General features: G+C 38.4%; 1 protein-coding gene across 3 annotated transcripts in view; it reads right to left on the bottom strand.

The window, feature by feature from the left end:
* The window catches only part of lmo7a (LIM domain 7a), a 225,001-nt gene that overhangs the window by 46,935 nt on the left and 164,428 nt on the right, over window positions 1–13,638 (bottom strand). The window contains exons 10-14 of one of the 3 annotated variants that reach the window (XM_043691399.1): window positions 11,465–11,782; window positions 10,823–11,104; window positions 9,528–9,722; window positions 8,129–8,851; window positions 4,154–4,186 (exon numbers count right to left, since the gene is read on the bottom strand). The exons of 1 other annotated variant lie outside the window; for it this stretch is intronic. In XM_043691399.1, coding sequence (XP_043547334.1) covers window positions 4,154–4,186; window positions 8,129–8,851; window positions 9,528–9,722; window positions 10,823–11,104; window positions 11,465–11,782 — 1,551 coding nt within the window. The remainder of the gene's footprint in view (window positions 1–4,153; window positions 4,187–8,128; window positions 8,852–9,527; window positions 9,723–10,822; window positions 11,105–11,464; window positions 11,783–13,638) is intronic. One more of the 3 variants, XM_043691398.1, reaches the window with a different exon arrangement.

The raw sequence follows: 13,638 nt of genomic DNA, 5'->3' as shown, positions 1-13,638 counted from the left end.
TTGGGGAAGTGGATTTGAGAGATGATTTCTATGGGCTTAACAACAATGAGAACGTTGGAGAAAGATACAAATATACCCATAAATCAACTACTTACTATAGTGCTTTGTCTTTCTTTCTCTAGTGAGACCCCGCTGAGACTTGAAAGTTCTCATGGCCCCTCGTAGAGAGGTGGGATGGACGAAAGAGAAGATTTAAGAGAGCAGACGGAAGGTTGTAGGGTGGTGGGATGAAATGATGATGATAAAAAGGGCAGGACAGACATTTACCATTGTTTTATCGGAGCTCAACCCCAACATTTTAGCCCATGGACACACATAGGGTCCTGTATATTAATAATGTACCCTCTAGCATATGAAATGCAACATACTGTGCGAATGGTTATCTTAAACTGGTTTCCATTACCATTTCCATCTCAGTCAGATTATTTAATAAACGATTGCCAATAGCAGATTCACATCTAAGTGTGGGTATACTTTTGAGGCATGCGAGCACAGGTTGAGCACAATTGGCGTACTGCCCAACGTGAATGGTCCTTCAGTTTTTGGGATCTAAAGACTACGTACCTGGCAACAAACTATCAATGAATCAATCAATCAGAGAGAGATGCATTTGCTTGTACTATAAGCTACATAGCCTGAAATAGAGAACCTTGTTTAATGTAGGCAAAGGAATTCGTACATACCTCATCATGACAAAAGGGGTCTTAGAGGCTGTCTGCTGCATTCCCTGACTAATCAAAATCTACCTGCCTGCTGAGAATTAAGATTGACAGTTAACTGTTCTTGTTATATCTGCTGACCAACGATGGCCCAACCAATCAGCACCTTCTTCTCAAACTGTAGAAATGGGCATCTTTTCTTGCATAGGTCAGTTTCTTGCATTCTAACCCTGAGTGCAAGACAAAATGGTCAATGTTTAAAGGGTCTCTTATTCCTTCCCAAGGGAGTTGATCGCCCCTTGCTCGTCTTCAAAATAGAGCCAAGCTCAGTATTGCATTGTAGTGTCCAACAAGTCAGTCTAGATTTTTCTGCTCAATCCCTGGAATTGCCGGAGTGCAACAGAGTGAGCCGCAGCTAACATGTTGAGAGTGGTTGCCAGGCAACAACAGAGTTACACATTAAACAAATAACGCAATCATAATAAGAAGCATTTTTTGATTATATTAATAATGTTTGTACACAATTAATACTCATGCTTTAAGGAAGACGGTGAAACTTTTTAACAACACAACAGGGGTGAGGCTCCGAAGTGGAGAAACCTGGGTTTAGATATTTAAGTTTGATCTACTGAAAGAAACTGCAATGTTCACAGGAGACACCAGGGGGCCCAGTGTTGCAATTTGGCAAATGATTGGTCAACTCATTATTCGGAAATTCTCCTTTGCCCATATTAAAACAAATCTATTAATGCCTCTGCTAAAAAAAAAGATACTCCTCCACAAAAGTAAAATAAAATCTCTGGAAGGATGCCCCACACAGGCAAGTTATCTTGCTTGCCTCAGTTTAACTGAACAGAGAGAAAAAAAAGAATGCATGAATACTGCCTGCTTAATGAACAGAAAAATTAAATTCTTGTAATCGTCCTGTTCAGTAAATGTGTGTTGTTGTTTAAACACATTTGAAGATTTCTGCAATTTGGATTGGTTTGAATTCTATTTATTTTACAAAGGAACAGGTTATTAATTACCAGGTCAGTACTGGAAATCAAAACTAACAACTGAAAAACAAAGATTTGACAGGTGCTGCTTTGTGTATGTAACAAGTTGAAATGCTATCAAAGAAAATGTGTGACTGTGTGGTCTCAGTCAGAAGGTACGCAACATAAAATCAGTCATCAACCAACATTGGAGGGCCATTCCCTGATCAGTCTGAATGCCCAAGAACTTTTAATTAGTAATACTACAAGGCAAAAGACGACCTCAGGTCACACAGTAAATAACAAAAAATAAACAAAGCTATTACTTCATGGGACAATAATGTATCCAAGATGATTTAATTCTGTAATGGGTGTATGACAGTAGTGTGTTCAGATGCATATTTTGCATTTACTGTAGAATTCAAGACACATTACAACTGCACAAATGTTAAATGACCATGCAATTAATTGTTAACAACACATCAGCAGCCAAAGTCAAATCAAGCTGCAAGTAAGCCAAACATTGCTTTGCACCTGTTCTGCCAAACCAACTGCAATGTACAACTATTTTTGACCATCACCGCTTAGCTTGCCAGCTGCATTAGTTGCGTATCATATTCAAACAGCTGCAACACTGACTTTGGGAGTTCTTAATTTTGCACTAGCTTTGTAAAGAATTACTAATGAATTGTTTATACAATGAAGTGAAGCATACAGAAAAGAGCAGTGCAGTTAGAGAAAATAACAGGCCACAGACCTAGAGGTCTCAATTTTAGAACGGTCAGACCTTGAAATGTGATTAACTTGAGTCTTTTCTCCTTACCCGTCATGGAAACAATTGAGCTTGCTTTTTTTAAAAAAGCAAACTCAGCCTATTTTAAGGATGAACACAAGCGCTCTCCTGTTTGTTGTACCAGCAGGTACTGAGAAACATGGAAGATTGCAGGAGTTAGAGGCAGCTATCCAAACAGGAATGCAGTGCCTCAATTGTTTGACTTAATCAGTGTATTTAAAAATTGACAAACTAAATTACGGCAGGCTAAAAATCATTAACTTTTTAAAATAATCATAGTAAATCATCTTGAGATTTTAAACAGAACATGAATCACTTGGGTTGATTATTCTCCCACTAGACCCAACTGAATATTGTACCTTTGCTACATGCATCACTGAATGCATTAGAAGTTATTGAAACTGGATTGCGACAAACTGTTCCAGTCTTTGTACAAATACTGGCTAGTGAGGGAGTGCAGCGTAGGTTCACGAGGTCAATTCCTGGAATGGCGGGATTACCTTACACAAAGACTGAATCGATTGGGCTTGTATACCCTTGAGTTTAGAAGACTGAGAGGGGATCTGATTGAGACATATAAGATTATGAAAGGATTGGACACATGTTTCCACTGATGGGGGAGTGCCGAACCAGAGGACACAGCTTAAAAATATGGTGTAGACCATTTAGGACAGAGATGAGGAGAAACTTCTTCACCCAGAGAGTGGTGGCTGTGTGGAATGCTCTGCCCCAGAGGGCAGTGGAGGCCCAGTCTCTGGATTCATTTAAGAAAGAGTTGGATAGAGCTCTCAAAGATAGTGGAATCAAGGGTTATGGAGATAAGGCAGGAAGAGGATACTGATTAGGAATGATCAGCCACGATCATATTGAATGGCGTTGCAGGCTCCGGGGGCTGAATGGCCTACTCCTGCACCTATTGTCTATTGATGTTGTCATGTGGGGAGTTGAAGAGAGGAGGGGGCATTGCCTGGATGGCTGGCTTGCAATGCAATGCAAAGCAATGCCAAAACCATGGGTTCAATTCCCAAACTGGCTAAGGTTACAATGCAAGACTCTCTTTCTCTCCCTTTCCCCTCACCTGAAGGGTGTTGGCCTTTAGGTTAAACCCAACACGAGTTATGCCTCTCTGACAAGAGAGGCCTATAGTTCTCTAGGACTATGGCAACTTTACCTATACTGACCATAATGATACAAAATACCCATGTTCCTCTTTTAATTAAAATAAATACAGGTTTATCAGTCAGTTGTCAAAAATATTATGAACTCAAGTACCTTTTTAAGACAGAATGAGTATCTTGGAAGTTCATTTGTTTTTCACCAAAAATTTGAACTCTCATTAGGTTTAAGGCAAAAGTTATTCTATCAATCAATCTCAATTACAAGTCAGTGGACTAAATGTGAAGAATACAGTTGATCTTTTAACATAAACATCATTGTTCACTTGTCTGTTATTATTGGTTAAAGCTGCTCTAACTTCAATGTGCTGTTTTATTATATCATCTGATGCATACAGCTGCGAACTTATTGGAGATTTTAACAGACTGAATGCATCAGAATGCATAACCCAAAAGAGAGCCAAAACTAAACTCTCAGCTGAGAAACACTCAGACTATGAGCGCATTATTTCATTAGTCTTATTTTGCAAGCAGGTTATGTTTGTTTAGCACAGAAGCACAGTGCAAAGCACACATACAGCAAAGCACTTTAGACTTAGTTAAACTTACCCTAAATCACTATCAGCTGACCTTTGGAGAAGTCTAAAGAATCGAAGAGAATCAATAAAAACAAATGTAACTTTTAACACTGCAAACTGTTGCTTCTAATAAAGTGGTTCCAGTTGTAAACTTGGGTGTGTGTTATTTTGGAATAGAGTCATACAACATGGAAACAGACCCTCCGGTCATACCAGCCCATACCAACCATGTTCCCAAACTAAACTAACAAGGTGCACCCAAATAACGTGCCTCCAGAGTTGGCTAATTATTTACTGCTAAATAAATGTCAAAATCATATCAGAAACAAATATGATAGATTATCTGAAATCTGGATGTGCAAAAAATATTTTGCAAATATAAAACACCAAAATTATGTTTTGAAACCATCTCATCTGGGTGCAATTAACATCAAAGAACGATAGTGTGAAATACAAATGGTATCCAAGCTCTAAAATATTGCTTCAAATTCAAACGTTTGAAGATGCAATGTATAGAATACCATCTCTAACATCTACTGAATCAAAACAATATAGTAATCCTTTTATTTATACACAGATCTTGTACTTCAAATCAATAGGGAGATTGCAAATGAATGCAACATGTTTCTAAATTCTTAATATGTAATTAACATAAACTAACATTACATTAAGGAGGACAACTGATCTGTGTTATGTTGCAAGTCTCTCAAAGATTGATAAAGTATTGTTAAACATGTATTACTTTATAGTCACCTTTATTGAGTTCCAACTACATTTGCTGTTGTAATACAATTTCAGTAGTAAACAAACTCAACACCATTATGCAGAACAAAATTTGTAAAATCAGTAAATGCATTTCAAGCATGCAAACTTGTATTAAAATAGGGCACACATGAAAAATATCATATGTTGGTAAAAAAAAAGTCATGTTGCAACTAATGTTCTGTGAAAAATGCTTTGTGGAAGGGTAACAGAACTAGATATTGTTATTATAAATCAGAGTTCAGGTTACATTCTCCAATCTTTTTCCAGTTACCATGCTCTCTCATTTTAAAATTGCTTTCACTTAGTTAAATGGAGACCAATAATTATTACCAATTTGCTTTGAAGATAGTTAGAGAGATCAGATATGGTTTTCAATTTTTTATCCCCTTCTTGTTGTGGTGTGGGGCTGCATATTGTCTTAGACCTTGTTGCTGCTTGACCTCATCAAATCCTTGATGGATTGTCAATGTATTCAAAAGCCAGTGCTGCAAAGGTTCATAGTTTAATCAGCAACAGGTTTGTCTGGATTAACCATTTCAAAATTCACACTGATTATCAGGGATTAAAGCCAATCCTTTTAGGAGTAACAGACAACTTAATAAAATACAATGTGACAATTTCAGAACGTGCTGGACAACATGGTAGAAATTCAGCATGTTCAAAGTCAAATACATTGCCAAACAAAACTTTAAGCCACACTAAAATATCAGTGCTGGTCTTTTTTTTTGGAGGGGGAATGAGAAAAGAGAAAATCAATTTACAATGAGGTAAATTTCATTGACTTTATGAAAGAGAAAGCAAGACAAAGTCATACAGCTCGGAAACAGACCCTCTGGCTCATGGCGAACATAATCCCAAACTAAACTAGTCCTACCTGCCTACACATGCCCTATATCCCTCCAAACATTTGTTATTCAGGTACTTAACTAAATGTCTTTACATGTTGTAACTGTACCTGCATCCAACACATCCTCTGGAAGTTCATTCCACACACAAACTACTCTTTTTTTTTAAAAAAAAAAGCACCCTCATGACATTTTTAAAAATCTTTCTCCACTCACCTTAAAAATAAACCCCACAGTCTTTAAATCCCCCAACTTCAGGAAAAGGCACCTGGCTATTTACCTGATCTATACCCCTCACGACCGCTCAACCTCCTATGCTCCAGTGAAACAAGTCCCAGTCTATCCAGCCTGTCCTTGTAACGCAACCCCTCCATTCTGGGCAACATCCCGGTAAATCTTTTCCTAACCCTTTCCTTCCTATAACAGAGTGACCAGAATTGGATACAGTATTCCTGAAGAGGCTTCGCTACCATCATATACAACCTCAAGATAACATCCCAACTCTTCTACTCAAAGGCCTGAGCAATGTTTGGGGTATAGTACAAGCAAGATTATTGAGGCTGAACCTAATGCAGTCCCCAAAAACCATCCGTGGTGAACACAGTACCATCCACAAAGTATTAGGATATTTAGAATTGTATTACTTACCACCTTGTTGATATGCAAATTAACCTTCAATACTAGTCATTATCAGCACATTTTGCCTTGCCTTATCATTTCTCCTGTTAGTTCATCTTTCTGGTCTTCCACCCTGTCACAGATCCTCTCCTTTACTCTATCCTCCACACTCTACTTTCCATGCCTTTGGATTTGATTAAAATCAGTTCCATCTCTTATGCAATTCTGATGTAATGCCAGCGATCCAAAATGTTAACTCTTCCTCTCTCTCCAAACATGCTTGTGTATTTATTTCCGATTTTCAGCACGTATATTTTGCTTTGCAATGAAAATAGTTTTATTCTGGACTGAGAAAGATTGTACCATGAGAAATCGAAACATCAAGGAATTGAATTTTATTGGGGGAAAAGTGGTATATTTGTCATGCCTCCTAACCCTGATGAAATACCAGATATCAAATGATCCATGATAAATAAGTTCATCCCATGGCAGCAAAGCACTTTGAATAGCCTTTCATTGATGAGTAGGGATGCTTAAACCCCTCAGTGGGGCAACTCTCAGCCTCAAGACTGCCAGCCAATTGGATTGATTGGCTGTTCATCGGTGCCAACACAAGAGTTGTGGAATCTTTTGGAATTGCAACTGGGAATATCATCCCTGGTGTCCATAACTGAGCAAGTTCCAGGATCAGCCAGACTAGGGTGGTGGTCACTGGTATGGGGAGGAGAGAAGAAACAGACAGAAAAAGCCCTTCCCTCCCTTTCATTGTTTAATGAATGTGGTTTAGCCACTCAATTATGAAATTGTTACAGAGCCGGGGTAGTTATTCGGCCCATCATGTCTGAACCAGTAACACACAGCCTTTTCCCGTGTCCTGCACATTCATTCATTTCATATAATAGTCTAATGGCATCTTGAATGCCTCAAATTTTACTATTATGGCACGTGCAGTATAAGGTTTCTATTCATTGGCTTAACAAGCACAATTACTCATTAATCTCATCAACAATAGTGATGCCAGCTCTCAGCTACTTTCTACTTTGAGAGAAATAGGTAGAGAATGGACAGAGAACCAGTGGTCAGGCCACCCAGTGAAAATACATCCGATAGGGAGACTGTAAAATCCAATGCAAATATCCCCTTAACTTTTAAATATGGTAATGGGCATTTATAAAAACATTTCTTTCTCCTGCTTCACAATTAGTTTGAATATTGTACTATATTTCCTATATAACATCCATAAAATATCGTAAAGGTGCCTATTTTTGTCTATATTATATTTTATCTAGAACAGAAATAGTCGAAGATGTCAGAAAAATTGTTAATCTCTTGCAATACATTTCTGCAACTGTCAGATGACAAATTAAACGCAATCCTCCCAAATTAAAGGGCTGTCCACTACACCATGGAATAATGTCAACTTCCAAAAAAAAAAGCACTTCATTTATTTTCCTTTATGGAGGTGGGTAGTGTCAATCATTACAGTGACTGCAATCATTACGTGACTGCAAATATTGATGCCTATTCTTGTAACGCCTGAAACGTTAATCTTGGAACAGCTAACAGTCACTAGATATTTGACAATATGTCATGTCATGCTTGGTCGTGAAAGGGTAAGTGAAAGAAAACAGTACAAAACATTTTATATTCGTATAAGTCAATGTTACAGAAATTCTCTTTACTCTTCATGCAGGATTTAGTCCATATGACAGGGACTTGTCTTATTCGGTTCAGAGACATGGATGGAACGCACATTTATAGCTACAACACCCCCCGACCTCTCAACCAGCTGTTGCTTCTTGAATCTTAATCTGCTGGCCTTCCTTATAGTTTCCCACTTCTTCGCGTCCTCCTCACTACATGAGGCAGGAGCAAAGTTTCGACTGTGCACTGTTTGGTTAGCCTGGGACAAAGCCATTCTTCGAGAAAGCATGTCATCCTTTACCGGACATGGCAACGCATCGACACACCTTTCAGTTTCTTCAGAAACTTGGTCGGGTGGGCAAAGGAACCTGGAGCGGAGCGATTCAGGCAAACTCGAGAAATCTGGAAAAGGAATCGGACTGTACATGTCCGGAGCACCCGATGGCACCAATTGCTTGGTTTGAGAAAAGCGTTCTTTTCTAAGAACCACATCATCTTTCTCAGGATCCGGAATTATAGTTTTGTCTCTTCGCTCCTGCGCGACAAGACGCTCAATTGAGTCATTTGACCCAGCATTGCTTTGATCCTCATAGCACAAAGGTTTCAGGTCAGGATTCGCGTGAAAAGCACCGGTTTTACGGCTGAACATGTCGTCATTTTCCAAATCTGGTTCCAATTCCAGGTCGGCTTCCTCCTCCTGCTTGGCAGATTGGGACTGCTGGGTCAGGAAGGAAGTTTCTTTCTGTCTTAGAATTCTAGGGCCTGCAGCTGGATCGATTTTTGGTCTGGAAACCGAGAAGTCTGCCAATTGTGAATAAGTAACACTTGCATCTAGAGCTTGACGTAGTGGAAACAGGCTTTTTTTCCCCCATTAACAGAAGAGATGGAAAGAAAAGGAAAGGAAAATTTTCCAGTAAATATTTCAAGAGAATAAAATCTGCATTCTACCAAAGCAAAATAAGAAGTGGCCAGAAACAGCAAGGCACAGGGAAAGCGTTGTAACAATATGTGCCAACTATTTAAGCAGATGTGAGGTGCCCATGAGAACAAAGCCTGCAGGACTATTTGATATGTAAGTTTTTATTGCAGATTGTTACATAAAATGTATAGAATGCTTTACTGTTTTCTATTAGCTGAAGCCAGATTTCAAGGCTCACTCAGTACAGTAGACATGTTGGTTTATTATGTTAAAAGGAGCCAAATAATTGTCCTTAAATCACCAAAGCAGCATCCAGTTTAAATGAAGCAATTACTTATTAAATATAGCAATAGCAGTGTAGCACATGATTGAAATTTAGTATACTGCAATGTAGCACATTAATATAAATATCCTAAGTGCCATTCAGCCTGTAAGAGCTTCAGATCTTTTACACGCTTCTCATTTAATTTCAGACTTAATCAGACGTGCCTTGATGCAATATGAAATGCTTAAGCCTAGACACTGCATCAATTTATTTTTAAAACAAAGCAAAATAAACCAATGCAATCAGCACTAATTGTTAAATAATGTAGGAATTATACATAGACAGCAACCTTTGTCCATCTAATGTGCGAGTGACACCTTCCACCCGTCCATGGCACACAGTTCCTGCAGATTTTATAGTTTGTGTGTTAAACTGGGAAACCTCCCTACTGCAATTTTCAGTGCCAGACTCTGGTGTCTTTTCAGTGCCAGCTTTGTTAATGGTGAAGTAGTGGGTATCCTCTTGCAACTCAGATGGCTTCCTTCTGTAAGTTGGGAATGGCAGAACAGTGGGAAAAGAGAAGCACAGGGAAAGTGAAAAGCGAAGATAGGTCAAAGGTTACCAGCAGGATACTTTAATTGTAATTTGGTATATCTTGATTTTAAGTGAAGTAGCTGCCGACTTTTGCAAATTTCATTTTGCAAAGCAATTTTTTTCTTTGCTACAAATTTCACAGTCAACAAGTATTAATCAAATCCTTTAAAATGCAACTTATGAAAAAAATTGTGAAATCGTGAGCATGAATTTTAACATCCAAAACCCACAGATCAAATAGCTAGAGAGCCGAATCCTTTGTTCAGCTAAAATTCTTAGTTTACAGATTGCTTAAGTTCCAATTATTTTAGTTTATTCCCTTAGAGTTGTCGCTGATGCCATTGGCTCAACCATACATTGGATGCATTTGCTAATCTTAACGCATTAAAAGAACCTGAAACCAAAGGAATGTAATTTTACTTTCTCACAGTTAAAACTGAAAGCCATTAATGACATTATCAAATTTTCCAAAATTTTGACTTCCCAACTAACTTCAATTTTTCTTTTGCCAGTAGAATGTTGAAAGATTCTTTTCCATGAAGAGTAATTTAATTTGATTTAAATAAAGTGGATAAAATCAGTAACAAATCAAATAGGAAAATGTTAAGAGAAAAGCAGAAAAAGGCAGTGCAATAAACCAGGTTCAATTTGAGTTAAAGTACTCATGAACAAAGGCCTTTATAGAAATACAGAATGAAACTGCATTTCTCAAACATCTTTCCGAACCTCAGGACATCCCATATGCAAGAATAAAGAATCTTTGAACTGAAGTCACTATTCCTGTTTAAGTATCTCCCTAGCCTTTCTTCAAGTAGTTACGCAAGGCAACTGGGGGTCTGAGTTTAATGTCTCATCTGAAAAGCAGAATTTCTAACAATACAGCACTCCTTCAGAACTGCAGCTAAGTGTCAACCTAGAGACTGTGTTCAACTCCGAGGCAGCTAGTACTGCTAATGAACTGTGGATCACATCCTGTGCAAATGATCTTAGATAATTGACGTGCAGACAAATCTCCACAGTAAATACTACTGTCATCAGGAAAGGACAAACCTGATGTACTGAAGCTCCTTATACCATGGTCTGCTTCGAGAACCCAACTGTATTTGTCTCCACTGTTCTTCTCCCTTTGTGGTCCAATTCTTTGGTAGGAATCTATCAAAGGTCACACTTTTGCCCGGTAACACTGGGTTCAGTTTACGTATAAACAGGTCATCCTTTTCAATGTCAGGATCGGCATCTTGTTCTTCCTCGGAAGCGGATTCACCCCAAAGTGGTTGGGAAGCTTTTGGGGAATCTTCACTCACCACGTGGACACTCAGCTGCTTTTGGCTACTGTTAGAAACATCCTGCGTCATAAGGTTTATCTGCCAGAATACACACATTGCAGACAAAGTAACATGCTTTGTTTTTCCCCCAAAGATCTTCCAAAGCTCATGAATTAAGCTGACATGACACAGTATGTATTAGTTTCACACAGATATGCAACACTATTCCATTGGCTGCAGAGGCATATGCTGATTCGGCATGTTATAATGCACAACACAAGCAAATATTTTCAATATAATGATTGCTGATGAGAAGTATGAAATATTTTGTAAGTGAAATGCAAATGGTATAATGTTTAAGTTAATACGGTAGCCACTGAAGCTTGTAAAGCTGCACTTGAAAACACATTCCGTATGCATATCTGACCTTCCAGATTTCTCGCTCTCTTCTATTAAGGGAGTGGTGGTATCAGTCAAAGCAGAAGCTTGACAAAGTGGCAATGCCAATTCTTTGTCCAGTTGAAGAGGTGTGTGCCTTACAAAACTAAGGGGTGTACCAAATTTCCGACGTGCAAAGTCATCCAGCAAGGGATCAGGCTCCCTTTCTTCATTATCTGATCCAGAATCAGTGTCAGGATAGGCGTGTAGTAATTCTTCAGATGACCCACCATCACCGCTGGTGGAAGTTTTATATGTACCCATGTCACCTGCAACCGTTTCACTCTTCAGAGATTTCTCTTCTCTACTGAAGCCAAGTAAGAAAATTTGGATTGAAATAAATGAGATGCAAGTAGCACACAACATTAAGATCATAAGATATTGAAACAGAACTGGGTCATTTGGCCCATTGAGTCTGATCATGGCCGACAAGTGGAAAAATAAACTCATTGCAACGCTTAGCAATTCAAGTGCTAATATCATTAGAACTACAGCAGTACAATATATTACCAGGTTTACGTTTCTTTCTCAGACCCTCTCAAAATAAGGAGTCTTGCTTAAAATAAAAGCAAGACACTGAAGATGCTGGAACTCCAATAAAGAATGCTGGAAATACTCAGCAAGTCTGTCACCATCTGCAGAGAAGATTAAAATTTTGAGTCAAATATAACTTGACTCAAGAACTAAAGGAGGGCAGAAACACGACGGGTTATAAATCATTGAAAAGGGGATGATTGTTGGAAAAACAAAACAGCATGTCTGGGATACAGCAGAGGGGAGGTGTTTAAGTAACAAAGCTAAATGGAATGAAAGGGAAAGGGAGTTAAAATGTTTGCAGTAAAGAAACAAAGCATTTGTCCAGAGCAAATGAAAAATGCCAAAATAAATAATAGTGGTGTATACTTCGCACCAGTTTCATAAAAGAGAAAAAAAAACCATGGACAAAGCAGGAAAGCTAGAACATAATGGTGGGACGGGACGGGATGGGTGTTGAGAGATGTATGTTCCTGATAAAAACACAACTTTACACTGGCGTCGAGTTTAGCGGATTGTTGTACTTGGCACTGTTACTGAACACCTCAACTGAGCAGACAGGAAGTCTGTTTTTCTTAAAACACTTACCATATTAATGTTCAAAAGGTCAGCCGGATGGACCAAAATGGCTTCTTTCAGTCCTGTCCATTGCGGTACCTTTGTGTTGTCAAGGTAATGAATATAAACTACTGATGATCTTTTCATGTTTGCATGGCAACCATGAAGGTCATTTTCTTTACTATTAGTAGATAAAGCTTAAAAAAGATAGGCTGGAATTTTACCTGGGACCATAATGTGGTTTTTAAAATGCAGCATAAAATTAAATCTTGAAATGTATTTCCTTAATAAAAGGAATAAAATGAATAAAAATGAATTTAAATAATTAGTAACTGAACTAATAAACATACTAAATACTTAAATACCATGAACACGATTGGACCTACAAGGAGGAAAATGAGTAGTTTGTTTGTAAGACTAAGTGCACAAATCACTTAAAGCCAACACACACCACTACACAAAATTATCAAAAGGTAATAGAAGGTTGGCTTTTTACCTCAAAAAGTGTTGGAATTCAGTATTAAGGAAGGAATTGTGCAAAGCCTTCAGACTCTGCCTCACGTACTGCCTTCAGTATTAGATTGCAAACCTAAGTATTTACTGGTCTTGGACGAGATAAGGCACTGGTTTACCAAAATTATAGCAAGGATAAAGGGATTAAATCCAGGACCGCGTAGACTATTCCATTTGAAAAAGTCGGAGGAGCAGGTATCAGGGAATTAAAAACGATTTGGGGATGAGAGACAGTAGTTAGAGAAATTATTTCATTTTGTGGCAAATCCTGATTAAGATGGCAGAAAACTTAACAGGAGAGATAAGGAAACCAGGTCACACTTCTCCCAATAAAGTGGGCAAATGAAGCCAGTGGATGAAGCAAGCTCGAGTTCCTGAATGATCAATATTCGATCCAAGCAGGGTGCTTATCGAGACTGATCACATTAGCTTTTCCCCACGTACTAACTTCAACAGTTACTATCTTCAGACAGCCCATGACACGATTAACACATGTTGAATCCCATCCCTACATTAAATTTCCACCCTCAGTACAGTGGAATTTAGCAAGATCCATTC

This window comes from Chiloscyllium plagiosum, chromosome 6, assembly GCF_004010195.1.
Source record: "Chiloscyllium plagiosum isolate BGI_BamShark_2017 chromosome 6, ASM401019v2, whole genome shotgun sequence".
Taxonomy (NCBI): Eukaryota; Metazoa; Chordata; class Chondrichthyes; order Orectolobiformes; family Hemiscylliidae; genus Chiloscyllium; species Chiloscyllium plagiosum.
This window is presented reverse-complemented; position numbering and strand designations above follow the sequence as displayed.